The sequence below is a fragment of the Momordica charantia genome, assembly GCF_013281855.1.
Source record: "Momordica charantia cultivar OHB3-1 chromosome 10 unlocalized genomic scaffold, Mcharantia_2.0 BLBB01000010.1, whole genome shotgun sequence".
NCBI classification, from domain to species: Eukaryota; Viridiplantae; Streptophyta; class Magnoliopsida; order Cucurbitales; family Cucurbitaceae; genus Momordica; species Momordica charantia.
The window spans coordinates 1,143,819-1,171,813 of NW_028275158.1; the positions used below are offsets into that span (position 1 = coordinate 1,143,819).

General features: G+C 34.7%; 7 protein-coding genes across 9 annotated transcripts; 2 read left to right on the forward strand and 5 right to left on the reverse strand.

The window, feature by feature from the left end:
- Positions 1–1,032: 1,032 nt before the first annotated feature.
- LOC111011473 (ATP-dependent Clp protease ATP-binding subunit) lies at positions 1,033–2,419 on the reverse strand. The gene is made up of 2 exons (XM_022285240.2): positions 1,633–2,419; positions 1,033–1,503 (listed from the first exon to the last, which is right to left on the reverse strand). Exons 1-2 carry the CDS (start codon positions 2,089–2,091, stop codon positions 1,237–1,239), a joined length of 726 nt encoding a protein of 241 aa, XP_022140932.1. The 5' UTR covers positions 2,092–2,419; the 3' UTR covers positions 1,033–1,236.
- A 517-nt stretch (positions 2,420–2,936) lies between these two features.
- Positions 2,937–5,374, reverse strand: LOC111011472 (L-idonate 5-dehydrogenase). 2 transcript variants are annotated; one of them, XM_022285236.2, is made up of 7 exons: positions 5,327–5,374; positions 4,946–5,169; positions 4,730–4,797; positions 4,335–4,571; positions 3,861–4,151; positions 3,545–3,732; positions 2,937–3,453 (listed from the first exon to the last, which is right to left on the reverse strand). In XM_022285236.2, exons 2-7 carry the CDS (start codon positions 5,064–5,066, stop codon positions 3,261–3,263), a joined length of 1,098 nt encoding a protein of 365 aa, XP_022140928.1. In that variant the 5' UTR covers positions 5,067–5,169; positions 5,327–5,374; the 3' UTR covers positions 2,937–3,260. The 2 variants fall into 2 exon arrangements, with proteins under 2 accessions (XP_022140928.1, XP_022140931.1); XM_022285239.2 differs by lacking the exon at positions 5,327–5,374 and having other exon boundaries at positions 4,335–4,542; positions 4,946–5,105.
- A 2,141-nt stretch (positions 5,375–7,515) lies between these two features.
- Positions 7,516–10,237, reverse strand: LOC111011471 (sorbitol dehydrogenase). Its single transcript, XM_022285234.2, has 6 exons — positions 9,982–10,237; positions 9,769–9,836; positions 9,260–9,496; positions 8,457–8,747; positions 8,031–8,218; positions 7,516–7,934 (listed from the first exon to the last, which is right to left on the reverse strand). Exons 1-6 carry the CDS (start codon positions 10,106–10,108, stop codon positions 7,742–7,744), a joined length of 1,104 nt encoding a protein of 367 aa, XP_022140926.2. The 5' UTR covers positions 10,109–10,237; the 3' UTR covers positions 7,516–7,741.
- A 1,119-nt stretch (positions 10,238–11,356) lies between these two features.
- Positions 11,357–13,974, reverse strand: LOC111011469 (pentatricopeptide repeat-containing protein At2g29760, chloroplastic-like). Its single transcript, XM_088118648.1, has 2 exons — positions 12,647–13,974; positions 11,357–12,559 (listed from the first exon to the last, which is right to left on the reverse strand). The coding sequence occupies exons 1-2, from the start codon at positions 13,938–13,940 to the stop codon at positions 12,009–12,011; spliced, it is 1,845 nt and encodes a 614-aa protein (XP_087974774.1). The 5' UTR covers positions 13,941–13,974; the 3' UTR covers positions 11,357–12,008.
- A 5,319-nt stretch (positions 13,975–19,293) lies between these two features.
- LOC111023841 (peptidoglycan-binding LysM domain-containing protein) lies at positions 19,294–19,671 on the forward strand. Its single transcript, XM_022301323.2, has one exon. The coding sequence runs from the start codon at positions 19,294–19,296 to the stop codon at positions 19,669–19,671; it is 378 nt and encodes a 125-aa protein (XP_022157015.1).
- A 3,005-nt stretch (positions 19,672–22,676) lies between these two features.
- On the forward strand, positions 22,677–25,569 carry LOC111011686 (protein HOTHEAD-like). The gene is made up of 5 exons (XM_022285546.2): positions 22,677–23,124; positions 23,197–23,841; positions 23,969–24,363; positions 24,512–25,050; positions 25,311–25,569. Exons 1-5 carry the CDS (start codon positions 23,049–23,051, stop codon positions 25,372–25,374), a joined length of 1,719 nt encoding a protein of 572 aa, XP_022141238.1. The 5' UTR covers positions 22,677–23,048; the 3' UTR covers positions 25,375–25,569.
- LOC111011685 (Pentatricopeptide repeat (PPR-like) superfamily protein) lies at positions 25,414–27,842 on the reverse strand. 2 transcript variants are annotated; one of them, XM_088118929.1, is made up of 2 exons: positions 27,705–27,842; positions 25,414–27,582 (listed from the first exon to the last, which is right to left on the reverse strand). In XM_088118929.1, the coding sequence occupies exons 1-2, from the start codon at positions 27,706–27,708 to the stop codon at positions 26,171–26,173; spliced, it is 1,416 nt and encodes a 471-aa protein (XP_087975055.1). In that variant the 5' UTR covers positions 27,709–27,842; the 3' UTR covers positions 25,414–26,170. The 2 variants fall into 2 exon arrangements, with proteins under 2 accessions (XP_087975055.1, XP_087975056.1); XM_088118930.1 differs by lacking the exon at positions 27,705–27,842 and having other exon boundaries at positions 25,414–27,353; positions 27,463–27,600.
- Between the last annotated feature and the right edge of the window lie 153 nt (positions 27,843–27,995).

Genomic DNA, 27,995 nt, shown 5'->3' on the forward strand with positions numbered 1-27,995 from the left:
ATATTGCGCTACAATAATTCCAAAAAAATTAATATCAAATTTTGTTTTTCGTATAAACACACACTACACAACATGCTCGTCACTCACCTCACCTCTTCAGTCTTATCCTTTTATATTTCTCAAAAAAAAAGTTCTCTTGATATTTACTTCTAAAAATCAAATAATATTATACTAGTTTCATAGATTTATTATGAAGCTTATAGGCTTTAATGTAAGAAATTTAATATAATATAAACAATGTCAAATTATTCTATACCCTTAGCTAAAAATGTGGTATTTTTTTTTCCTTTTTTGGTTTAAAACCTTTTCATCTATAAAATTTTTGGTTTTGGTTCATCCCGACCTAGTCTTACTCTCAAAACATCCACAAATTGATTTCTATACTTTCAACTTTTGTTCATCTTATTTTTTTTATTTTTGAAGCGTTTATTTTGATATTTGTACTTTAAACTTTTATCTTCCTGTATTTTTGAAGCGTCTCTTTTATTTATGACTATATTTCGAGAATTTTTAGTGAGTGAAATGTTAAGCTACAATTTTGATAAAAGAAAGAGATAAAAAATAAAAATGAATATACCAAAATAATCACTTTGTTAAAGTACAAGACCAAAATAAAGGTTTCAAATGTATATGGACTAGAATGAACCAAAATTAATGGACGAATTGAAAATACGAGGACTATGTTTAATTTTTTTTCCCTTTTTATTATTGTTCTAAATGTTATTTTTTAAGGAGTGATTTTCAATATCTACAAATCCAAATCCTTTGTGTTTACTCCATGTAGATCTCTAAAACATTGTATATAAAAATCATCTTCGCCATTATCACTATCACTACTTTCTATAAATTTTTTAAGCACAGCCACATCTCGTGAACCCAAATACACAACTAGCAAAGTTTAGAATATCGAAACAGATTCTAAATCTTATTAAATAACCAATGAAAAATCAACCACTAAAACTGTAACAAATGTCCTCGTAACAAATATATATATATATATATATATATATATATATATCAGCCACATAAAACTTCAAAAGATATTTTATTATATAGTTATGCTCTCCACCAGACAAAGCTTATTAAAAATCTAATGTCAAATTTCAAACACATATTATGGAAGACCAGAACAACTACCTATGCGATATATTATTGTTTTCTATATGTTATGTGTCTGGGTTTGTCCCAAACAATGCTGGACAAACCATGATATTATAGCAATAAAATACTCTCTTTCTAAGAAAATGAGATTATAGCATTGAGGATGGCAATGCATTCAGTGGGGAGAGAGAGGAAGGAATTAAGAAGAAAATCATCAATGGGGTCAACAGTAGCCACACCCACCAATCTGCATTTTCCTTCTTTGTCTAATCTTTCCCCTTTTCCTCTTCTTATGCTTCCTTCTGATTCCTCAGATGTCAGCACTGTCTTCACCAGTAATGGGGGAGCCTTGTATATACTCCCAACAGAGAATATGAACTTTGCCTTGAATTCAAGCTCAACCTGCACCCAAATTTGCCCGGATGACATCTCAAATCTGTTATTTCTCTTCATAATCAACCGTTTGCTTGGATTAACACAGAAATTGTTCGTTTAGGACTTTTAACAAACATCTTACGGGCATTGAATTACCTTGCCAGATTCTTTGCTGATGTTCCCATGGAAGAATTCCGGGAGGATGTCGATTTTCAGAAACGGTGGCAATGGCAGACCCAGAAATTTGGTGGTTTCAGTTGTCAATGGCGGGATGTAGAGGGTCCCAACATCGAAAGAAACCGAAACTTGGTCGCCGCTGCCGTCAGTCTCGGCAGAGGCAGTTCCTGTTCCGCCTTCAGCATTGTACTCAAAATCAGGGTATCTGGAAATCCCAAGCTTACAGGCCCTCAGAGTCTTGAAATGAAGAGTGGAAATTTCAGATTTTGGGATCTGGGTTTGATTAGTTGTGGTGGTAGAAATGGTGGGTGCGTCTTGGTTTTGACTGTGGATGGAGAAAGTGGGACAAAAAGTGGTGCTTTTGCCTCCAAGTTCTGCCCTTTTTGTGGGAAATTTGAAGAGAATTTGGGTATTGGGTGTGTTTATTTTACACCCCATCTGGTTCCCCTCTTAGCTTCTGTGAGTGTTAAAGAGAGAGAGAGAGAAGAATGATAAAGCAAGAATATCCAAATTGTCCCTGAAAGCAAAGCATAATGTTTCATGAGGCTATCTTGAATTTGTGTGATCCTAATGGCTTATCTGGTCTTTTGCAATTTGTGCTTCACACCCATAGTTCAGTCATTTTCAGTCCCAACCAAACATTAAAAGGAAAAGAGAAAAACTTTGTGGTTCATACTTTTAGAGGATCGCTTTGTAATCATAAGTAGAATTAAAGGATAACGTTGCTTCTTTTTCCCTCTCTTTTCAATAATGATAATTTTTCATGTGCCAATCTCTTAAAGGGCTTCCTAGTAGAATAAAATGTTTTTGAATATTGGAAGAGACCTGTTATGAATTATTTATCAGCACATTGCTTTTAAAAAAATCCCACTTCAAAGACTTAATAAACGAAGAGACAGGTAGAATATATTATCACGATTTTTATAATATATATATATAAATATGAGAGGCACTTCATTCTATAAGCTAGGAAGAGCACTAATCTTTATATACCACTAGATATGAGGATTATATTTATAAGAATATATTTATAAAATAATTTTCTTTACCATGCATCTCACATTAAATAATTTTTCAAATATTTGTGAGCTATTAAACTATTCAATAAATATATATTCCTTTTGGTACTTATCTTATTAATATCTAACATTTTATTAACATTCTTAAATTACTTAAAAGTTCTTTAGACAAGTAACTTTCAACATTTCGACAATAGTATAATATCGTTTGTGTAAATCACCATTACTTTTCTTTTAAAATCATCCAAAATGTCTCATACGATGTAGAGAAATGTGGAATTTTAATTGCATCCGACCATCAAAATTTGAAATTTATACAAAATTTAACTAAAATTTTGAAAGATAGATAACATTATCCTACCAACTTAGTCTTAAATATTTAATAGCGTATGAATTCCTGAAAAAACCAGAACCATAATTACGAAGCCATAAATAGATACAGGCTCAGAAGCCTTAAGCCTCATTTCTCAAAGTGAAATATAAGATTCACTTTAAAATCGACCTTTTTTTTTTCCTTAACTTATGAGGAAAATAGATCTAAAACATCCACAGTATAATTTTGCCCCCTTCTCAATGAGGGAGAAGAGCTCACAGGCTGAACATAACCTTAATAGCATTACCACCACGAGCACTGGTTTCAAAGGCTTCTTCCACCTCTTTCTGTGAAAAACCAAACCTGTGTGTTATTAGCGCCTTTACATCGATCTTGCCACTTTGTATAAACTCCAAGCACACTGGCCATGTGTTCTTGTACCTGAACACGCCAATAATATCGACTTCCCTGCCGTTTCATTCGATACAAAAGATTATACTCAGCAGGGTGGAAAGAAAGAGCTTCTGAGTATACATACAGAAAGCAGGAATCAAGTTACCTTGCTGCAGCTAGAGTTAGCGGAACTGTAATCTCTTTGTGACCCATTCCCACGAGACAAACTTTGCCACCAGGTCGGGTGGCGCTTAAAGCTGTCGACATAGTCTTGTTAAAGCCAACACAATCAAAGCTCACGTCTACATCGGTTTTCATAGCTTTTTGTATCTGAGCAACATCTTGCTCTACATCCTGCAACATTCGTCGCATTTTATGTACAGGTGAATGTACATTTTTCATTCAGCTCTCTGGACAAATCATAAAGTTTGTACAGCTGAATGTAAATAAAAGAAAGAACAGAAGAGAAGAGAAGAAGAAACCTGAATGTCGTTTGAAACTTTAACGACATCATCTGCTCCGAGATCCTTCGCAAAAGATAATCGAAAGTCATCCACATCGACAATGATAATTCGAGTTGCGCCAAATGCACGAGCAGCCATCATAGTGACGAGTCCAATTGTTCCAGCTCCCATGATCAAAACATTTGCTTCTGGACCAATGTTAGCACGTCGACAAGCATGAACACCAACACTTAAGGGTTCACACATTGCTCCTTCCTCCAAGCTGACATTTTCTGGCAGTTTAAAACATAGCTTCGCTGGATGAACCACCTGTCGGAAAGAAAATTAAGTGCTCATCACACAAATTTGAACTCCTCAATAAACTTGATATACATCATAGATGCCTTATAATCAAAGCATAAGGAGAATAGTCATTTGCCTTTTGTGTCTTTTCATTCACAAATCCCATGGAATCTCAAGAAGTGAAGCACAGAGATCGCTTAAGTTGATTACCTCATTAGCAAGAGAACCATGAAATGGAGCACTGCCAGAGAACTTCATCTCTCGGCATAGATTGTAGCAGCCTTCTTTGCAAAGATTACATTTCCAGCAACTAATTCCAGGCTCTAGTGCAACACGGTCCCCCGGCACCAAATTCTTCACTTCAGCCCCAACTTCTGCAATAATCCCTGCACATTCATGACCAATGACCATTGGCTCTCTGATGACAAAATGTCCACATCTCAGTGTCTGAAAATATGCAGACAGTTCAAAACAGAGCATAAGTAGTAAATGGAAGAAGAAAGAGGAGGTTTGATAGGACATGGATCCAACATAGGAAAGAACAAAACAGAGAACCCATAATTCCCAAATGAGAAAATAACGAAAATGGTTGAGAAAAAAGCTACCTTGTAGTAGTGGACATCACTGCCGCAGATACCAACTGCTTTCATCTGAACTCTAACATCATGGGGCCCTAAATTTGATATCAAGAAAGATTTGACTTGATACTAAGATATCATATAAGAAGAAGAGGAAGAAGGAGATCCTATGAAGGGAAGCGGATGATGATTTATCAGGAACAAACATAGAAGAAAAAAATATGGGAAATAACAGTTGCATACTGAGAGGAGGAAGGTGGAAAGGTTGAATCTTTAGCGTTTTAACAGCCAATAGCCAAGCGGCCATATTCTCTTCAACTTCATCTTCCCCAGTGCCGCCCTGTGACATTCCTCCTTTTCCCATGCTCTCTCTCTAGTCTCTGATGAGCTCCGTTTTATTGGCTTCAAAATTTGAGGCACCTTTGTAGCCATAGAGTTGTGGATGAGATCCAAAGCTCACTTGTTTACTGCAGATTAAAGTGAAAAAGAAAAATTAAAATTAAAAAACTGATAATATCTCAATCATTTCTTTTCGACATTATCTGTTATTTCAACGGGTACAAACTTAAGGACTAGAATTTCCGCAAAGAATAAGAGCATTCGAATATAAAGAAATAGTCATACACTTGATAGTAGACTAAATTCCGTGCAAGCCTGCCACCTCCCTGAGATCTTCGACCAATTTCAGAATTATTGTCCAAATTTGTCGTTAGCCACAGTCATTATAAAATTTTATTTTTTGCGCTTACTTACAGGATTTAATATTGATGATGATTCCTTCCCTCTTCAAATTCTGGTCCAAAAGATTCGATATAGATCACGACTTCAGGAAATAAATAAAATGAAACTAAACATGCATATAATATCGGAAAGATACAAAACAGATCGAAGCATAAAAGAGAAACTTAAGATTGAACTAAAAATCGATCTTGGTCGGATTCCATTTTTTGGACTGGTTGCTCGTTTGAGCTTTTGGGCTCTAATATCATATTAATATTCATGAGTTCTATCTAAAACTCAATTGATAATGAGAGGAAAAGCCATATCTATTGTAAACCATTGTAAGACCCCTTCTTTTTCCAATGTGGATCCTTAACATATTTATCATAACCACGAGGGCACAAAAAGCTCAAACTTTACTCTGGTGATTTTCGCAGTTGGATGTGAAGCAGAACTGGACTGATTTTTTGGAGGCAAATATAGGCACAAGTGAGAAAATTAAAACCTTCTGCAATTACCCCGAAGGATAATTTCCATTGTTTGATAGAACTTTATTTAGGCTTGACCACTAAGAGAAACCTTTTTAACTAGCAGGGGAGAGTGCTGGCTTCAAGGATGTGAATGCTTCTTTAGTGCATATATAGAATGCAAGTGTGAATTTTCTGCAGCAAAGAAATTGATCTGGAAAACCAGTAGCGTTGGATAAGCACTCGGATCAGTTAGTTTGTTGACATCGAGTCAAATCAACTCATGCGATTTAGTTGGTGTCATTCCATTTAATTCAATGGAGCTACAAGCATATGGTTTCTGCACATCAGTCTCTTCCATCAGCTCTCTAATCTCCAGAACATCATCCCACCTATCTGAACCTGTATATGTACTTGAAGACATAACATAATTCCCGCTATTTCGAGGATCCAATCAACTTCTTTGAGACAATCTCATCCAAGACCATATTTCTTTATGAACTCGTAGGCCTTGTCTAAATACAGCGTTTCCTTCCAAGACCGTCTCTCTGTTGTGTACATTTTGTTTTTTTTCCCCTTAATGGAAAGACGAAAAATGCATATTCAAATGTTCTATTAATATAACAAACTCCTTTTGAGCATTACCTTGCCAGATTCTTGGTTGATGTTCCCATGGAAGAATTCAGGGAGAGTGTCGAATTTCAGAAACAGTGGCAACGGCAGACCCAGAAATTTGGCGGGTTGAGTTGTGAATGGCGGGATATAGAGGGTTTCAACATCGAAAGAAACCGAAACTTGGCCGCCGGCCGCTGATCTTGGCAAAGGCAATTCCTGTTCCTCCTTCGGCATCGTACTCAAAATCAGGGTATCTGGAGATCCCAAGCTTCTCAGTCTTGAAATGAAGTGTGGAAATATCAGATTTTGGGATCTGGGTTTGAGTTCTGGTGATGGTGGAAATGGCGGGTGTGTCTTGGTTTTGACCGTTGAGAGAAAAAGTGGGAACAAAAGCGGTGCTTTTGCCTCCAAGTTTTGCTCTTTTTGTGGCAAACTTGAAGAGAATTGGGTTATTTGGGCAGAGAGATCATAAAGCAGGAATCTAACGACTTATCCTTAATCCTGCTATTAATATTATGATTATCTGCCCCACACAGCCCTAGTTCACTTCTTTTCAATCCCAACCAAAAGTTAAAAGTTCGTCGTTCATTCAAAGTTTGAGGTTAACTTTTTAATCATTACTATTTAAAGGATAATGCTGCTTCTTCTTAACCCCCAATAAGATTTCATGTGCCTTCCTTTCATAATCTCATATGAATTTGCCAAATATATTCCCCATGATAAATGATATGATATTTACCCTATAGAGTCGAAAATTCAACACCCCTCCCCACAATGGTTATGCTAAAGAAATAAGTCGAATATAATTTTTTTTTTATTTGGATAGAATTCTTATGAATTTGTTTGTCCACAAATCTATATACATTACTTCCATTAAAAAAATTTTCATTTCTAAATGAAGTGAAAAACTAACATGAATATACCTCACTAGTTCTCATTTTCTAGAAGTTAGAGATTCGATCCTTAAAATATATATATATAAAAGATCCTAAAACATAAAAACCATAATCATCCTGTAAACTAATTCATAAATACTCGTAAACGTCTCAGTATTCCAAAACAAAAACATTACCAAACCATGTATTACAAAAGATGATCCCATCATTTTGAACTATCTCAAAGTGAAATATAAGATTCCCTTTATGAATTACCTTTTTTTTTTCCCTTAACTTATGAGGAAAACAGATCTAAAACATGCACAGTATATTTCCCCCCCTTCTCAAACAGGGAGAAGAGTTCACAGGTTGAACATAACCTTAATAGCATTACCACCACGAGCACTGGTTTCAAAGGCTTCTTCCACCTCCTTCTGTGAAAAACCAAACCTGTGTGTTATGAGCGCCTTCACATTGATCTTGCCACTTCTTATAAACTCCAGGCACACTGGCCATGTGTTCTTGTACCGGAACACGCCAATCACATCGACTTCCCTGCCGTTCCATTTCATTTGATACAAAAGATTATACTCAGCAGGGTGAAAAGAAAGAACTTCTGAATATACATATAGAAAGCAGGAATCACGTTACCTTGCTGCAGCTGGAGTTAGCGGAACTGTCATCTCGTTATGACCCATTCCCACAAGACAGACTCTGCCACCGGGTCGGGTGGCGCTTAAAGCTGTCGACATAGTCTTGTTAAAGCCAGCACAATCAAAGCTCACGTCTACTTCAGTTTTCATGGCTTTTTGTATCTCAGCAACATCTTGCTCTACATCCTGCAATATTAGTTGCATTCAACAAGTTGGGGCTTTAAGAGTAAGGAACACTGATAATATTCTGTCTGAATTCGGCCTTTTTCCTTTCTCATTAAGCTCTCAAAATAAATCGTAAAGTTTGTGCAGGTGAATGTAAATTACTGACACTGTCATGAAAGGCTGGAGAGCTTTCAATGGATTTGATCAAGAAAGAGTCCTAATTCTTTTTAATAAAAAAGAACATAAGAGAAGAAGAAACCTGAATGTCGATTGAAACTTTAACGACATCATCTGCTCCGAGATCCTTTGCGACAGATAATCGGTAGTCATCCACATCGACAATGACAATTCGAGGTGCACCAAATGCACGGGCGGCCATCATAGTGACAAGCCCAATTGGTCCGGCTCCCATGACCAAAACATTTGTTTCTGGACCAATGTTAGCACGTCGACAAGCATGAACACCAACACTTAAGGGCTCACACATGGCTCCTTCCTCCAAGCTTACATTTTCTGGCAGTTTAAAACATAGGTCAGCCGGATGAACCACCTGTCCAAAAGAAAATTAAGTGCTCATCACACAATCTTGGAGAACAGAAACTTGATATACATCATACATGTCTTATTATAAGCAATCTCCAAGAATCATATCATGAAATTAAATCAAATGAGAATGTAGTGAAGATGTACAGACAGCTGCTTCTCACAATGAATATCTTACAATAACAGAGACTTTCCACAACATCAACAGGTAAAAATTCAAGCGTAGGAGCACCGACAAGGGATATCCACACCAAAAGTATGCATTTAAGAATGTATGATCCACTGCACAGATTTGTCCAAGAAGGAGAAGACTAGCAGAAGATAGCAGTGAAGAAACAAGAAAAACATAACGGAAACATAGCCACCTTATTCCAAAGCTATACATAAAACAAGTCATTTATTTTTCAATCATACAAAATAAGCATATTCATAAACAGAACATTCATTTGCCTTTTTTATTCTTGATTATTAAAATCCCATGGAATCTCAAGAAGCACAGAGGTTGCTAAGGTTGGTTACCTCATTTGCAAGAGAACCATGAACTGGGGGAGTGGCAAAGAACTTCATATCTGGACATAAATTGTAGCGGCCTTCTTTACAAAGATTACATCTCCAGCAACTAATTCCGGGCTCTAGTGCAACACGATCCCCGGGCACCAAATGCTTAACTTCAGGCCCAACTTCTGCAATAACCCCAGCACATTCATGACCAATGACCATTGGCTCTTTGACGACAAAATGTGCACACTTCAGTGTCTGAAAATATGCAGACAGTTCAAAACAGAGCATATAAGTACATGGAAGAAGAAAGAGAAGATTTGATAGGCCCTTCCCGCCGCCAATCTTTTCCTCTCAGACCTTCAAACAAACACAATTCTATGAGCTTTTAAACTAAACCAAGTATAAGAACTTTCCTGGATCAGCTTCCCACATATTTTTGTCATCAATTCAGTTTGTAATCAATCAAATAGGATATGGATTCAACATGGGACAGAAAACCCATAATTCCCAAATGAGAAAAAAGCTACCTTTAGGTAGTGAACATCGCTGCCGCAGATACCAACAGCCTTCATCTTAACTTTAACATCATGGGGCCCTAAATCCAACATCAGTTAAGTAAAGAAAGCGTTTACTCGATATTCGATACAAAGTTGGCAAAAAGAAGAAGAAGAAGATGATGATATAAAAGTAAGCAGATGATTCGTCAGGAACAAACGCAGTGAGCAAAAATGGTTGCATACCGAGAGGGGGAAGGTGGAAAGGCTGAATCTTGAGCGTGTTGATACCCAATAGCCAAGCAGCCATATTTTCTTGAACTCCATCTTCATCAGTGCCGCTGCCGCCGTGAGACATTCCTCCCTTTCCCATGTTTTCTCTCTAGTCTCTGCGTGGACTGAAACGAAAAGGGTTGTTCAATGAGTTTCGTTTTATCGGCTTGACAAGCCGTGGCGGTTGTGGATCAAGATGGGATCCAAACCTCACTTGTTTGCTGCTGTAGATTAAAATGAAAAAAAGAAAAACCGATCGCATCTCAATCAATTCCTGTTTCCACATTATCTGTTATTTTAACAAATACATACTTATACTTGGTTTTAATTTTTAACCAGATCAAGACGGTTAAAATTTCCCCAAAAAAGAGACGCATTTAAACTTAAATAATAGTTATATATTTATAGTAAATTCTGTGTGCGTCTGCAATCTCTACGAGATCTTTGACCCATTTCACAATTCTTATCCAAATCCTTAGCAAAAGATTGCTCTGTCAGCCACAGTCAATATAAAATTTATATATAAAAAATAAAGTGGAATTACACTCAAATTAACATGTATTTATAACTTCTTTGTAGTACAAAATTTAAGATATAAATTTAAACCCACATACTTAATTTTATTTTTAAAATTATTTTTTATTATAAATTTATAATTTATATCATTTTTATAAAATTTTAAATCTAACGCTATAGGTAAACATATACTTTCTTTTACGCTATGCTATTGGTATAGTTTAGAGATATAAAATTTTCAATTTTATAAAAATATTTGATAAAATGTAGATGATGGAAAACCAATGACGGTCCGTTCGAATCTATATGGTTCACGGTGAGAAGAAAAATTAAAAAGAATTAACAATTCAAAACCTCAAGCCTGTATCCATTTTCTAAATTAAATGATATGATTTTTAACGACCATTTTTTTCCCACCTAATCATCTATATAATATTAGAAAGATTCAAAATAAATATTTTTTTTTTCTTTGTCAACATAAACTTAGTTCAGCGATTAAGATACTCTGAATCTTTTTTAGAGTCGAAGATTCAATTTTCTATCCTCATATTTATTGTACTAATTTTTTTTTTTCTGACTCAAATTTCTTCCAACATGTCACTGAACCGCGGTTGATACTCTAGCAAAAGAATCAATGCTCAATAATGTGGACTAGTAATTTTCTCTCGACTGATGTGTTTAGTGAAAGTGGAGAATCTCAATATTATAGCCTAGCTGTGTAAGCTTTTATCTTTCACCAAACACTTTTTCTAAAAGAGAGACTTTAAGATTAACTTATTAAAAAAAAACCTCTCAAGATAAATAAAATTTTCTGGTTAAAAAAGCAGAGATATAGTTTAAAATTTACGTTATTTTTGTCTTACGCTTTCAAACAATTATAATTTTACTTGTTTTTACAATATTTAAGAAAACATAAAAAATAGTAAAAATCCATACAAAATGGGCTGACAGATATTCCCACCTCTAGATTTGGACGTTGCATCCTTTTCTTACTCAAATTTTGGTCATGATCTGCTAGTTCTTCTGATCCTCATTCTACTGTTTCAAACGATTTGCCAGAGCCTGCAGACCACCTTCTTCAAGTATTTTCAATCTGTACAAACCCATAAAGATGTACTCTGATTATACCAGGGGACTCCACGAGCTGTTTATCAATGCCACAAGGTCAACAAATTTTAGAACAAGCTCAACTTTTCTTTGGTGGTTTTCGTGGTTGGATACAAAGAACTGGATGGAGGGTGTGGAGGCAAATATAGGCACATATAGAACATTTAAAACCTTCTGTAGTTACTCTGAAGGATAATTTCGAATGTTCTATAGAACTTTGTATAGCATTGACCAGCTAAGAGAAATCTTTTTAACATCAATCCATTTAGCAGGGGAGAGTTCTGGCTTCAAGGATATGAATGCTTCTTGAGTGCATTGATCCAGTAAACCAATTGCATTGGATAAGCACTCAGATAAGTTGGGTTGTTGACATTGAGTTAAATGAGCTCATGAGATTTAGTTAATGTCCTTCCATTTAATTCAATGGAGCTATAAGCATATGGTTTCTGCACATCACTCTCTTCCATCAGTTCTCTAATCTTCAGAACATCATCCCACCTGTCTGAACCTGCATATGTACTTGAAGAGAGGACATAATTCCCGCTGTTTTGAGGATCCAATTCAAGAAGCTTCTTTGAGACAAGCTCAGCCAAGACCACATTTCCATGCAGCTTGCAAGCACTTAACAATATTCTCCATATTACAACGTCGGGAACCATCGGCATTTTCTTTATGAACTCGTAGGCCTTGTCTAGATGGCCAGAACGACTCAGAAGATCCACAATGCATCCATAATGTTTCATTTCTGGTGTGAGTCCATATTTCTTCTCCATGCTCTCGAAATGCTCCATTCCCTTGTCTACCAATCCCACATGAGCACAAGCTAGTAAAACTCCGACAAAAGTCCCATGAGTTGGAAATATGCCTGCTTTCAACATTTGATAGAAGAGATTAAGAGCAGAATCGGCAAAACCATTCACAGCAAGACCTGAAATTATAGAAGTCCATGTCACAGAGTCCTTATTTTTCATCTCATGAAAAACATGCAATGCCTTCTCAACCACACCACACTTACAATACATATCAATCAACGCGTTCCCCACAAAAATGTCTGATTTTATGTCGTGCTTGCATACATAGTCATGAACTGCCTCTCCGACATCAAGTGAACCCAGATGGGCACAAGCAGAAAGCACAGTAGCAACAGTTATTTCATCTGGTTTCAGCATAGACACCATCATTTCTTGAAAAATCTTCACCGCCTCGCCATGTTGCTTAGCTTGAGCATAGCCTGTGATAATGGAGGTCCATGAGATCACATCCCTTGAAGGCATATCATCAAAAATCTTCCTTGCAGCAACTAAATTTCCAACTTTTGCATACCCCATGATCATTGTATTCCATGATACTATATTTTTCTCTTTCATCTGATAAAACACTCTGCCTGCCGAATTTGCCATACCACGGCGTCCATACATATCTATCAAAGTGTTCCCTAAGTAGATATCAACCACAACACTATTTTCATCAATGTACTTCACCAAATGGTCAGCCATCTCCCATTCACTCAAAAAGCTACAAGCTAAAACAACTTTCATAATTGTCAAGGAATCAGCTTTCACATTTATAGCCTGCATTTCCCTAAAAAGATTCAAAACCTCCTTAAATCCATTAAATTGACAATACCCACAAATTATAGAATTCCAAGAAACAACATCTCTTTCCGGCATTCCATCGAACATCTTCCGTGCAATATCCAACTCACCAAAGCAGGCATACATATGAATCAAAGCATTGGAAACAAAAAGATAGGATTCAAACCCAAGTTTCATAGCATGCACATGAACCTTCTGGCCTCGCTCAACATCAGAAACTCTAGCACAAGCCTTGAACACAAATATGAATGTCAAATTATTCCCGTGTAATCCTTGGCAATACATGCTGTTATAGAAATGAATTGCATCAGTAGGTCTGTCGCCCTTTGATAGACCGCGGATCATGTGGTTCCATATCAGGAATGTGGGTCGCTGGATTTGATTGAAAACGAAATGGGCTTTGTGCAAAAACGGTGGAGAAAGAGCATAATACTTGATAACCTCAGAGATGGAGGATGGGTCGGTGTGCATTTGGGTTCTAATAAGCTGGGCGTGAAGCTCCTTGATCGAGCTGAGGGAGATTGAACAATTTGTAGTTCTCTGTGACTTGGAGGTCTCACTGAAGGTACTGAACAAGCGGAAAACGGATCTGGAGAATTTCATAACAGATTCATGGGGGTGGATGTGGATGAAAATGTAAGCAGCTTCGAAATGGAAAATCAAGCAGCTTACTAAAACACTGGGACGTTTTGTCGCAAGGCCATTGTCAACCATTGAAGAAAGTTTAAAATTTTTTTATTATTGTCAAATTTTGATTGTCATCAATCAACACCTAGATATTATGCCAGCTGTTTTCTTCCTTTTTTAGTAGAATGTATAAGACTCAAATGTTTTATTAATATAATAAATTGATTGCATTTTATTTTTATTTTTTTACATTATTGCATCGAGAGCAAATTTTAGGAGTATTAACCTATAACATTTTTTTTAATACAACAATTTAGATATGACGGATCGAATCTAAAAGAAATGAGTACGTATCAATTATCGCTCAACTATTAATGCTACTAAAATAAGGTCGAAGAAATATTATCTAGACCCAAACAAATTCATGTCAATTACCGCTGAGCTAGGCTCGCTTTGGCATAAGGTATGCTATATTAGATATGAATTAAACTTAATTAGAGATCAATCCAAAACTAGTTTGTAAAGAGATCGATACCTCAAAGAATGAATTTTAATCTTCCTTGAACATGTTTAGCCCATCAAATTATCGATATGTTTCCCTTTTTTCCTTTTAAGTTTAACCATGATAGATGTGAAATTGAACTATAAACTTTAAAAATGATGATATAAATATCTTATTCACTCAACAAACAATTTGGATTTAGAAATAAAAATTATTATTTTATTTTATATAAATTCCAAATATTATATTGTTCATTTTTTTTGTTTCTTTCTATAACTTATATGTGTCCAACCATTACTTATTTATTGCATATATTTTTAATTAAATATTTAAAAGAAACGTGTAATAAACAACATGTTACAATTTTCTCAAAAAAAAAAAAACAACAACAACAAATGTTACAAAATACATTAATGGTTTGGAAAACCACATAACTGGAACAAGGAAATGAGAAGCTAGCTTGCCGATTATCTTCGACAAAATATTTACTTCAATTATTCTAAAGCTTAAGTTTTTTTTTTCTTTTTTTAATTATTATTCTACGTGATTAAAACTTAATTAGTATCTCAAAAAAAAAAAAAAAAAACTTAAATAGTAGGCATAGGACCTTGGACTCTTTATTTATTTATTTGGTGTCTATCTAAAGTATACAAATGAATTGATAAATAAATTAGATTGTCATCATCTATTACTCTTCATCTTTTAATATTTTGAATTAAAAATTTTCATCACGTTTTATTACAAATTTTTTTTGTTCAAGTTTCCTATCAATTTTTTTCCTACTAATAAGCGAATATAAGAATCGAAGTATTCAATTATTTTTTGTGGGTTTTATTTGTCACGGTAATCTACAAATAATTTACTAATAAACCTCACAAATTTTGATTTACTTGGTGTCTTGTCTTTATTTGAAACTGATCTAATTCCATTCAACTTTGTTATATAAACCTTATTTAACTTCATTGAATTTATTATAGATTTTATCAACTAAATTAATTAGGTTTATATATCTTTGATGGATTTATTTTCAGCTTTAGTTTATTTTGGTCATTTTTAAAATGTTTATTTTTGTTTCTATATTTTCAATTTTTGTCCATTTTAGAATAATAACTTTATTTTAAACATTTATTTTGATCTTTTGTACTTGAAGATGAATTGATCTGAAAGTCACGTTCTAAAAGGTTCATGGGAGTACAATGGTCGTTTCGAAAGTTTAAAGACTAAAATAGACAGTCTCCCAAGAGAGTGCTTGGAGTCTCAGAGGTACCACATATCTTGAGATCTCAAGTTAGAACCATGTGTTGGTCACAATACTATATTTGACCCATACAACATGGGTTAGTTATAAAGATCCACTACTGAAACCCCGTGATATACATCTATTTCGAAAAATTAAAAAAGAAAAGAGAGACTAAAATAGACAAATTTTAAAAATACATAGATTAAAATGTAGGTTTGAGAACTAGATGGACCAAAACGTATGAATAAAATTGAAACTAGTATTTAGTATTTACACCAACTAATAACTTATATGGACCGGTGATCGAATTAACGTATTGGAAATAGTAATTTGAATACATATTCCAACTTTAAAAAGATGAGATTGAACCCACTCAAAATTAGAAAAGTATGACATGTTGCAAAGGTCTGTCACATTCTTCTGGTGTATTAATCCAAGAAACAATAAAAAAGAGAGTTTAAAATTAAATATTTTTCTCTAATGACTGAAAATAAAATGTGTTACGTTATATCAGAGTATCAAAATTAGAATTCTTCAAAGAGTGGAAAATTGGATCCCCTCTTTCTTTTCAAGTTTGAAAATGATGCTCCCATTGACTCCCTCAACAAGCCAACAATTTGGTTGGACCAGTTAAACCACGCCAAACACACAACAAAATTTTGGAATAAGACTCCCACAATGCACAAAGCACTCAAAATCAACCACAAGTATTGGTTTTGTTAGGGTGGGGGGTTTTTGGGTTAGGGTTTGGATTGTTAATTAAGTTAGTGCTCTTTTGCTCTGGTCAAATTCCATGCCCCCCTACCCTATTCCCCTTCCTAGTGGGAGAAAATATGCATTTTATCCGGAATTATTGCCTATTCAAAATCATCCAATCACAATTTTTAATAACACGGTTCTAAAATGATCAACTTTTGCTTTCAAAATAGTTTCCAAACACCCCTTCAAATTCAACCTTTTTCATTTGCCACAACTTGATTTTTATTTATTAAATAAAGTATTTGGTATGCAATAATGGAGGAAGAAAAAATTAAATTAAGTCATGGTACCATATATATTAAATATTGATCATATTGATGCCCTTAATGCCACGAAAAATAATTAATATAAAAATTAAATCTCACTTAATTTATAAATCTTTTTCTTACAACGTGTGGGATTGGGGATCAAACTCAGATACATGTCAATTACTACCGAGCTAAGCTCAGCTCACTTTAGTTTTAATCGCAAGCATTTTATCTTATTCCTAAATGTGATTTTGTAATAATCTCTTATAAAAAATTGTAATAAATTATCAAATGTAAGGTATAAAACATATATATCATGAATAAAAAATATCACATATTCGGCAAAGCGATCATATTTTAGCAGAAAATTAACATATACGTTCAACCAATAGGTTGTGAATTTGATACCCTACCCCATATGTTGCGGACTTAAAAAAGAAAAAAAATCAAATATTTGAATTCTTACTCCAGCATGTTGCTATTAAAAAACATAAAAAAATTTGAGTCTTGGAATATTGATAAGACTCATTTTAAATTGCTCAAACTAAGTGGGAGCCGCCCTATATTGAAACATCAAATTGGAATTTTTGCAATCTTGTAGATTATTATATGATTATCACGCATGCGAGACTTAGTAAATTGACATATGAACTATGATGCCTTAAAAGAAATCTTATTATTATTCAAATACTTATTATTTTTATGTTTCTTAATGGCAACTATATATATAATTCTTCGTGCGTGTGTATATATATTAATAAGCTCACTACCGTATTATATATTTATCCTTATTATTAAAAGACTGACTTCTAAATTCTACCAAATATATCAATTAAATTTAATTAATCATGAATGCTACAACTGATATTCTAACCTTATGTGATGCAAAAACAACCTTAGATCAAATAATGAAAAATAAAGACTAATATTAACAAATAGTTATTTTTATTTTTAATTCTATTTTAATCCTTATATTTATTACATTTTAGTCTCTAAATTTTTAAAATTTTTATTCTTAAACTTCTAAGTTTATTCAAACCCAACATATGACACCCCGAATACCTCTAGAATGATATTATCTGTTAGGCTTTATTTTAATTTCACCAAAAAGACATCATACAATAAAGATAATTATTGTTATTTATATACCATGGATCACTTTCTTTCCTAGCCAATGTGGTAATTTATTTGCACTCTTTACAAACCCAACATATGTGTATTAAAACTTGTTGACGTGAGCAAGTACGAAATCATATAGGTTGGTTGAGACGAATATTAGATTGATAGAATAATAATAAAAAATCATAATGAATATATTTTGTTCAAGTTAATGGACCAATAAAATAAACCTAAAAGCTTATCAACCAAAAATAGGATTCACACACCATTTATTTTCTAGAAATTAAAGTCATATACATATATAGTATATAATTTTGAAATAATTAAAATCCCATTGGAGTTATGTTGTTTGGTGAAGGGGTTTTCTTAAGTCGTTGACCAAACACACCCAAAAATAATATGATTGCACAACTCGGCACGTTCCTATGTTATGCTGAAGCCACGAAAACCACTTCCCACCATATCAGAAAACTTTCGGCATTTCGATCAATCCACTTGTCAAAAATCTGTTGGAGCTACGTGTATAATAATTTTGTATTTCCCCTTCCGTCCACGGCTATATTATTATGTAAATTATTTTATACCTAATCCCTTATAATCCCTTATTTACTTCAATACCAAAATTGGGTAACCAATCCACCCCCCATTTTAATCATTTAGCCCCTCAATTAAGTAAAATTAATATCATATTTGACAATTTTATTTTTAATTTATTTACAAAAAAAAAATTATCAAAATTTTTTTGTTTTATGTTATATAAATTACATTTGAAATCTTAACTAATTATTTTCTTTCAAGGAAATCTTGAATTCTTACATTTTAGTGTACAATTTTTTTTTAAGAAGGTTTCTAAAAAGATTAAAGTTATAAAATTATCTCGTAAAATAGACAAATAAAAATAAATCCCGGAGTTTTTCGTTTTTTTTTTGACATATTTCAAATTAATCTTTAGTACTTTATTTCAAGTATGGATATGAATTGTAGTCTTGATTTTCGTTTTTTGTATTTTTGTGAAATAAAGATTCCAACTCATAGTTTTTTTTTTTTTTGAGATAGGTTTTTTAACCAATCAAATTATGTTTAAGTGGGTAATATACCTTTAATTTATATATCTACTATATGAGTTATTTAACAATTCTAATAATGTGTATACAATTCAATTTCATGATCTTCCAATGCGTTTAATCTAAACTAGCCTAAAATTACCTAAGTTTGGTAACAACACAACCCACACCTGTCAAAGAAACTAAACCTTGAAAGAGTTGAGGTAAATTAGTTAATGGGGTATGAGGTTTTTAGTAATTTGGATGAGTTTTGAAGGGTAATTGAGACGACTTGAAAGTTTGAAACCGATCCAAAAGGTGGAACCCAAGTCGTCCAAACCTCAACCTCCTCCCCCAGTCCCAACGCCTACTCCACTTTTCTTTTTTCTCTCTCCAACAGTTATTTAAATAAGTATTATATATACTTCCGTTCCGTTTCATTTTATTTTTAATTTTTATGTGTCTCGGTACTCCCAATCCCAATAAAGGGCCAAAAAGAAGGGCTTAAAATTAGTCTTCCACCATTGCCATGGACGGCTCTCCGACCAGAAGAATTAGAAGTGGGGCTCCCTCTTCACGGCCCCAAACCGACGTCGTCTCATGGTACTGCGCCGTGGGCATGCTGGCCTTGATCTTGATCGGGTCGATCAGAGAAAGCACCTACTCCGCCGGCGCCGCCGATGACGGCCGGCTGGCCAGAGGAAACTTGGTCAGGGGGCGGCCGTGCGACGAGATATATGTGGTCGGAGAAGGGGAAACGCTGCACACCATCAGCGACAAGTGCGGCGACCCGTTTATCGTGGAGCGGAACCCGCATATCCATGACCCGGATGACGTCTTCCCCGGCTTGGTCATCAAAATCATCTCCTCCTCCAACCCTTCCAACTCCGGATTAGAAACCGCTTAAATTTCTTTTTCTATTTTTACCAAAAAAGAAAATAAATAAAAGTTAAAAGCGTTAGATTTTTGTTCATAGTTTCCAATACAAACACAGTCATGGAGGTTCGTGTTTTCCTTTTTCCTTTTTCCTTTTGAGGATATAGAGGTGAAATAAATAGAATTTATCTTTTCTTGTATGTTTCTTATAAATATTTCAGCCACAATAATGTCTGTTTGTCTTTTTCCCCCCTTTCTTACTTTTATTGATGTTTTTATTTTTTTAGAAAATTAATGCACTTTTTATTTATTGACGTGAAAGCTGGTTTGACTGATTTTTTATTTTTTTCAACCTCGACTATGTTATCAATTAAAAATCTGAATTGAAGATATTTTGTTGTTCAAGGTAAAATTCAAAATTTTAAGAATTAAGATATTAACGATGAGATTGGAAAAGAAAAGGTGTATACTTAAAAACCTAAACGGTATGTTTAGCTCTAATATTTACATGAAGTTAGTATCAAATCTTTTAAATTTTATCTCAAAATTTGTTATTACAAAAAAAAAAAAACCTCTTTATTCATGTCTTTAAAATTAAATATGTTGTTTATTAGTGAGATTTACCCATGATTTAATGGGTAAACAAATAGTTGTTAACTATTTTACTTCGAATTTTTTTAGTTCGGTAACATTTCAGATATTTGAACTGACGATGATATATGTCTTAATTAATTTGTTGATGATTTTTACATATATATAAATAATAATTATAATTAGTATTTATAATGACTTTTAGTTTGTATTTAAAAAAAAAAGACTTTTAGTTTGGGTGAAAAAGTGATAATTTGAATTTATAATTAAAAAAAAGTTGATCTACGTCTTTACCTATAGACTATGTTTAATCTCGTTTCAATTAATAAATTAAATATCAATAAAAAAACTTTAATATAAAAAGAATAGGGAAAAAAAAAGAGAAGAAAAGAAAAGGAAAGTTTGACGGTTGCAGAACGGAGCAACGGCTTCGTTTCCTCACCTAGCGGGCAAGTAACGGTTCTTGTATTGTACTTAAAAAAAAAAGATTATCGTTTATGTACACGTCATCATAAAATAAAACTGATTTTTCAGATTTAAAAAAAAAAAATCTTCTATCCTTTGATTTATATCACCAATATTTTAAAAATTATTTAACTTAAAATATAAATTATTGTAACTTAAACCTTCCATTTGTTCTATCATTAGAGATGTGGTTGGGTATAGTAGAGTCAAAGTGGTTCCTTCCTGGATACTTTAGAGTTTAGAGATTCAGTTCAATTATTTTAAATAATTTTATGGAAAAATTTAATCTACTTTTTGCCTATCTCAAAAAATAATTTCATTAGAATAAAATAAAATAACAACAATTTAATTAATAAAAAAATTAACCGAAGGTGGGGCAACTTTTGTATGTAATTAATTTTCATCTTACTTGGTCAACAAATTAATTTTTCAACTCGTATTAAATGAGAAATTTAAGAAACGATTTAATTGATGGAGTTGAAATTCCAGAAAAAGTGATATATCAAAGTTTGTTTGAAAATTAATTTGGATACCGTTTTTTTTTAGTACAAAAAGTTAATAAAGAGACATATTTAGAAAGCTATACATGACTGGAACAAATGAAGTTTTTTTCTTTTCTTTTTCATTTTATAGTTATAAATTTATAAATGGAAATTTTAATGTGTTGAATAATATATATTTTTATAGTCACTGATCTTGAAAACTAAATATTTGTGAAAGAAAATTCCAAAATGATCATCATTATTGTTTATTTTTCTTTTTGGATTCTGGCCAACATGTCACATCCCGCTCGATACGCATTAAAAAATTGATTTATAGAATTAATAAATGAATGAGATTATATTGGCCTCGTAATAATTTCAACCATTTTGTGGAGCAATTAATCTAACACACACAATAGTGAAGATTAATTGGTTGTGATTAGATGAGGTGATGAGAAGCATCGTTCACACGTGTGTGATATTCTCTATGCACAATTGTATACTAATTGAGTCCAATATGGTTACGTGAAATAAAGGAATTCAATTGAGAGTAATAAAATAGTAGGTTTGGGTGGTCCTATATGATAGGTTTGTCTCGATTGGTTCGATATTGACCTAATTATTTCACCCATAACACTTAGCTTTGGTTAGAGCGAATTAGAAACATTATATATATATATATATATAAAGATTAAATGCTGATCTGTAATATGGTAAGGACCATATGACACTTTTGTCCTTAATCTCATTGGCATTGTGACTCAGATTAAGTGGCAAATTACAAGCAATTTGGATTGAGAATATTGTAATGCTTTTGGCCTTTGTTTCCTTCACCAAACTTTCTTTGTGTGTTTTATTTTTAATGGGTATTGGAAGATAATTAATTGTTATTTAAGTTTAATTCCTAATAAAATATAAATTTATTTGGAAAGAAAACCAATGATTGGTGCTATATCCACAAGAGCATAATTCAATTGGTCAACATATTACTTATTTCTCTAAAGATTAGAGGTTCCAACTCCTTAAATATTAGATTAGTGAAGTAGTTTCGATTTGACAGCATATGTATACTATTTCCTATCCAAAAAAAAAAAAAAAAAATTAGACAAAATACTCGAACTACATGAACAAAAAATACATAGTTAACCTTGAATTGATCCCATTTGATCGAAACAAAACATATAAAATGGAGAATGAAATGGAACTCTATTCTTAAAGTCATATTGAATTAGATCGTAATTTATAGTTGAAGGAAATTTTGGTGAATATATGTCTTCTTTTAATGCATGTGGGTTGAACCAATTAATAAGATACCAAAAGTAACCAAACAAACCTATGCCATACATACGTAAATGATCAGTAAGAACCTCTTTTTGAATAGTTCCAATTATTTCCATTAATTACAGGTAGAGAAGTAGAAGATCAGAATTAAATAGCATGGATTCTTTGACAGAAAATTACTTGTTATATAGATAGTTTCGACGCCCCACGCAATCAAAATCATTGATAAAGATTTTAGGTCATACCATCTTTTTCGGCAAAACAAACAAGTATTTTTCTCTTTCAAACCATTCGGCTCGCTCAGGTTATGAATTTGATATACAAGGGAGGGATGGCTATGGCCTATGGATGACACTGAATCTTTATATGAAGTTGGCTATGGATGTTGTTGAACTGTTAACTCTAGATGGTGTTTGTTTCTGATGGGAAAAGATGGCCAAGTGAGATGTTTTAGGAGATTAAAGAATGTTAGGATCAAGTTGAAGTTTGTCTTTTGAGTTATTTAAAGGACAGAATTTGGTGTTTTTCTCTGCGAAACAAGACAAGAAGATACCTATTATAATTTTTTATATTCATTTTGGCATTGACAATGAAGCTGTGGAAACTATCTGAGGTTTTTGTTGCTGGTTTTCTTTTATTTTCTAGTTTCTCCTGCTCAGAGAATCGTAAGTTCGTCTCTCTCTCTCCCTCTACTCTCTCCAGCTCATTTCTCACACTATTTATATGTTATGTTGCAGCTCCTTATAGAACTTCTGTAAGAGAAGCGACTTCAGCTCCGCCAATCGTCTACTACGACTACATTATCATTGGCGGAGGGACCTCTGGTTGTCCATTGGCAGCCACTCTTTCACACGGTGCCACCGTTCTAGTCCTTGAGCGCGGTGGCTCGCCATATTACAATTCAAACGTAACGCATATCAGCAAATTTGCCACCACCCTTTCAGACACCAGCCCATCATCTCCAACCCAACAGTTTGTCTCTCGGGATGGGGTTCTCAATGCTCGGGCACGCGTTTTAGGCGGCGGTTCGGCCTTGAATGCCGGATTTTACACCCGAGCAGGTCAGGATTATGTGAAGAAAGCTGGTTGGAATGAGACATTGGTGAATCAATCTTACAGATGGGTTGAGAAACTGGTGGCATTTGAGCCACCAATGTTGGAGTGGCAATCTGCAGTGAGGGATGGTCTGATTGAAGTGGGAGTTTTGCCATACAATGGTTTCACTTATGATCATATCTATGGGACTAAGGTGGGAGGGACGATCTTTGACAGAGAAGGATACAGACATACTGCTGCTGATTTGCTTCAGTACGCTGATCCCAGAAGTCTTGAAGTTTATTTGCATGCAACTGTACATAAGATCTTGTTTATATACCACAAAGGTAAACATTATTACTGCTTTCCATTTGATACAGGACCTACCAATAACAAAGTCACACGCTTTCGTGTCTCATTCGAATGACAATAACGTAACTCCATAATCTTTACAATATGAACATTTTGATGCAGAAAGAAGACCTAAAGCTTTTGGAGTGATATTCAAAGATGCACATGGTGTTAAGCACAGAGCATATCTGAAGAGAAACTCCAAGAATGAGATAATTCTCTCAGCTGGGGCAATTGGAAGCCCACAGTTATTGATGCTGAGCGGTATTGGGCCGGCCCATCATCTTAGGGCCCATAAGATCAAGGTGGTGTTAGACCAGCCCATGGTAGGGCAAGGAATGGCTGACAATCCAATGAACATACTCTTCATACCTTCGCCCCGGCCTGTGGAGGTCTCTCTAATTCAAGTGGTGGGAATAACAAAGTTTGACAGCTACATTGAAACAGCCAGTGGATTGAGCTTTGCTCACTCTTTGGCTCATAGACTCTCAGAAAGCTTTGAATTACTCTTGAATCAGGTTCTTGATTTCCACCATTGCAGCTTGTTTTCATTTTCAGCATATAAATTGGGAAGGACGTAACTGAAATTCAAAGTGCTTTTCGTAAGTAAGCTGAATGCATAAAGTAAATGTTTTACTTATCTAAATCTGAAGATGAAATTTGCAGAGTGACCAACCATTCACAATAGCTCCAGAAGCATTTGGCAGAGCAACTCCATTCAGAGAGGCAACACTAAAAGGTGGAATCATACTTGAAAAAATTATGGGTCCGAGATCCACAGGTCACCTGGAGCTTCAGAACATTGACCCACATGACAATCCTTCTGTAACCTTCAACTATTTCAAAGAACCAGAGGATCTGAGGAGGTGCGTTGAGGGGATGAGAACAATCATAGAAGTAGTAAACTCAAAAGCTTTTTCGAAGTTTCGTGATAGGAAATATCCAGTGCAGACCCTTCTCAATATGATGGCGAGTTTGCCTCTCAACTTGAGACCTAAGCATGCTAGAGCTGCAGTTTCTTTGGAACAGTTCTGCATTGACACTGTCATGACCATATGGCATTACCATGGTGGCTGCCAAGTTGGTAGAGTCATTGATCAAGATTACAAGGTTTTCGGTGTCAGTGCTCTTAGAGTTATTGATGGATCAACTTTTCATCACTCCCCCGGAACCAATCCTCAAGCTACTGTTATGATGCTTGGAAGGTAAGAACAAAGAAGATAATAACAATTAACTAATAGTATCTTAAATATTAAAAATTGACATTAGCATTTGGGTTTTTCTATGACATTGGCTCACTATCATTTCAAAGCTTTATTTTACTGGCCCGGATCTCCAGATTTTCCTGTAACTTATATATCAAGGAGTTTAATTTAAATTTATCTAAACGAATTAGAAAGTTAATCAGTTGCGTTACTGAGTGGCATTTGAGACCTTACTGTGATATGAATCTTCCATGGTGCAGGTATATGGGAAGAAGGATACTGGAAGAGAGACATTCCAAGGGGGTGAAGGAGAATAGAGTTTGATACTCTGAATTTTAGAGTTGAAAGTTGAAAAAGCAAGACTAGCATAAATCATTTGTACCGATTTTCCTTTATGATTTGGAATTGCGTCCTGTCTGTAAGTTGTACAATTACTTTGTTTACAATAGAAAGATTACATATTGAGGAATCTTTACAGATCCAACAACTACCAAATGAAACATTGACGATCTTTTCCCATGAGACTTTTCCAGAGCTATTCGTTTCATGTTATTTTCTTAGAATATAAAATTATACAGAAATTAAAAAAATGTAAATGACTGCATACCATAAATCATCAATCTCTTACATTGCTGCAAGATCTCTCTTGATCTACTAAAACTGTTGGCTGCTTTCTGATTTGTCAGTGAGAAAGATCTCATTAATTCGGTAGTAGTTCAATCCTTATTTGAAACTTTCCGCTGTCCTATCTTCAACGTCCAACCCAATCTTGACTCTTGAAACTTCAATGAGCTTTCTGGATGTAGGTGGGCGGTGTCTTCATGGCTAGATAAGAAGATAGTTCTCTTGATGGATTATAATGAAACAAGAAGATAGCAATTTCCATCCTGTTCATTGCTCACCGCTTCCTTGATAGGATATTAATTCATCTTATCAATTTTAACTGCAGACTTTAGAATTTCCTGCTGCAATAAAGCTAGACAAAGTGGTAGATGATACATCTGGACAAAAAATTGAAGAAAATCTGTTCCAACGTAGCAGCAGTAGATGCTGATGAATCGGTCTAAACAGGGTTTCGAAGTTGTTATCCAAAAGACTTGCCAGAAAATTGACCATTAACCTAAAATGGATGCATCAAATGGGCTTCATGATGGACAGAGTTGACGAGGTTTAACAGTTGGTAGATTTCTTCAGTTTTATGGTGGCTAATATCTCCAACCACGAACTCGTGAGTCTTACCATCCACCTCGATGACACTTGATCCTGGTGCTTTTTTCACACCTCTATCCTTCATCAACCTCCTTAATCGGGTCACGTCAGTCCATCTTTCACTAGTAGCATATGTATTGGACAGCAGCACAAAGACTCCACTATCCTCTGGATCAAGATCTAAGATGTAATCTTGTATGTGTTGAGAGAGCTCTGCATTTCCAAAAGATGTGCAAGCATTGAGTAGCACTCCCCAGATAAGCACATCAGGCTTCATTGGCATAGTCCTTGCCAACTCCACAGCTTCCTCCAAGAGTCCAGCCCTACAGAACAAATCAATCATGCATCCATAGTGCTCCAACTTCGGCGATAGATTGTACAGTTTACTACTCACTTTATTCCAATACTTGCGCCCTTCATCAACCAGACCAGAATGGCAGCAAGCTGTCAAAATCGCTAGAAATGTTACCTCATTAGGCTTGACACCGGACATTATCATTACTTCAAAAAGATTTAGTGCTTTATGCACAAGTCCATGCATTGCTAGACCGCATAGCAACGCGTTCCAAGTGAAGGTATTCCTTTGAGGCATATTATTAAAGATTTGCAGCGCCATTTCGATACAGCCGCACTTGGCATACATGTCAACCATAGCAGTTCCGATATGGATGTCCCATTTGATTCCTCTTTGATCTATGTACTCATGGACCCATGTGCCAAAATCTAGAGTTCCTAGGCTAGCACAAGCAGAGAGAACACTAGTTAAGATGATCCCATCTGGACTAATGCCCGAGGTCTGCATCATCGAAAACAGTTCCAAGGACTCTCTTGGATGGTTACTCTGTACCAATCCAGTGATTATAATAGTCCATGACACAATATCTCTCACAGGGAGATCATCAAATACTTTCTTTGCTTCACACAAACATCCATTCTTTACGTACATATCTAGAATCGCATTGCCTAGCACTAAATCTGACTTAAACTTTCGCTCAATCAACCCATGAATTCCCTTTCCCATACCCAAGTCTCTCTTTCTCGCACAAGCAGCAAGCACACTGACTAAAGTTGTAATGCTTGGCTCCACATCCATCCTGAAAAACAAAGCAATGGCCTCACCATAATGTCCCGCCTTCACCAACCCAGATATCAAGCTGTTCCAAGAAACTACATCTCGCACAAGCATTTCATCAAACACCTTACCTGCACTAGGAAAAGTCCCACAAGCTCCATAGAAACGAACCAGCGAATTTTGCACATAAAGATCACTCAAAAGCCCCAACTTAACCACCACACCGTGTACCTGTGTGCCTTCTCTACTCCCTGAAAAGTTAGAACATGCTTTCAAAACCACTGGAAAAGTAAACAGATCAGGAACAAACCCATCTCTAACCATCCTCCTATAAACTGAAACAGCCATTTGCGGAAAGTCGCCACCAACATACCCATAAATCAGAGAGTTAAGTGGAAATGAACTCAAGCGCGTGTTGTCTTGTTTCATATAATCACAGGCATAGTCACCAAACTCCACAAAGTTGGCAAAGAATTCCACCACTTTGTTTGTGACAAATTCATCGTAAACTAATCCTGATGTTACCAACTGAGCATGAATTTGCCTAAAGATCCTCAAGTTCTTACAATCTTTGATTAAATCCAATAAAACCCATTTTGGATTGAACATAATTCTGCCCCCAATTTGTTACAAAATCCCCATTGCTAGATCAGCTTCACTCCAT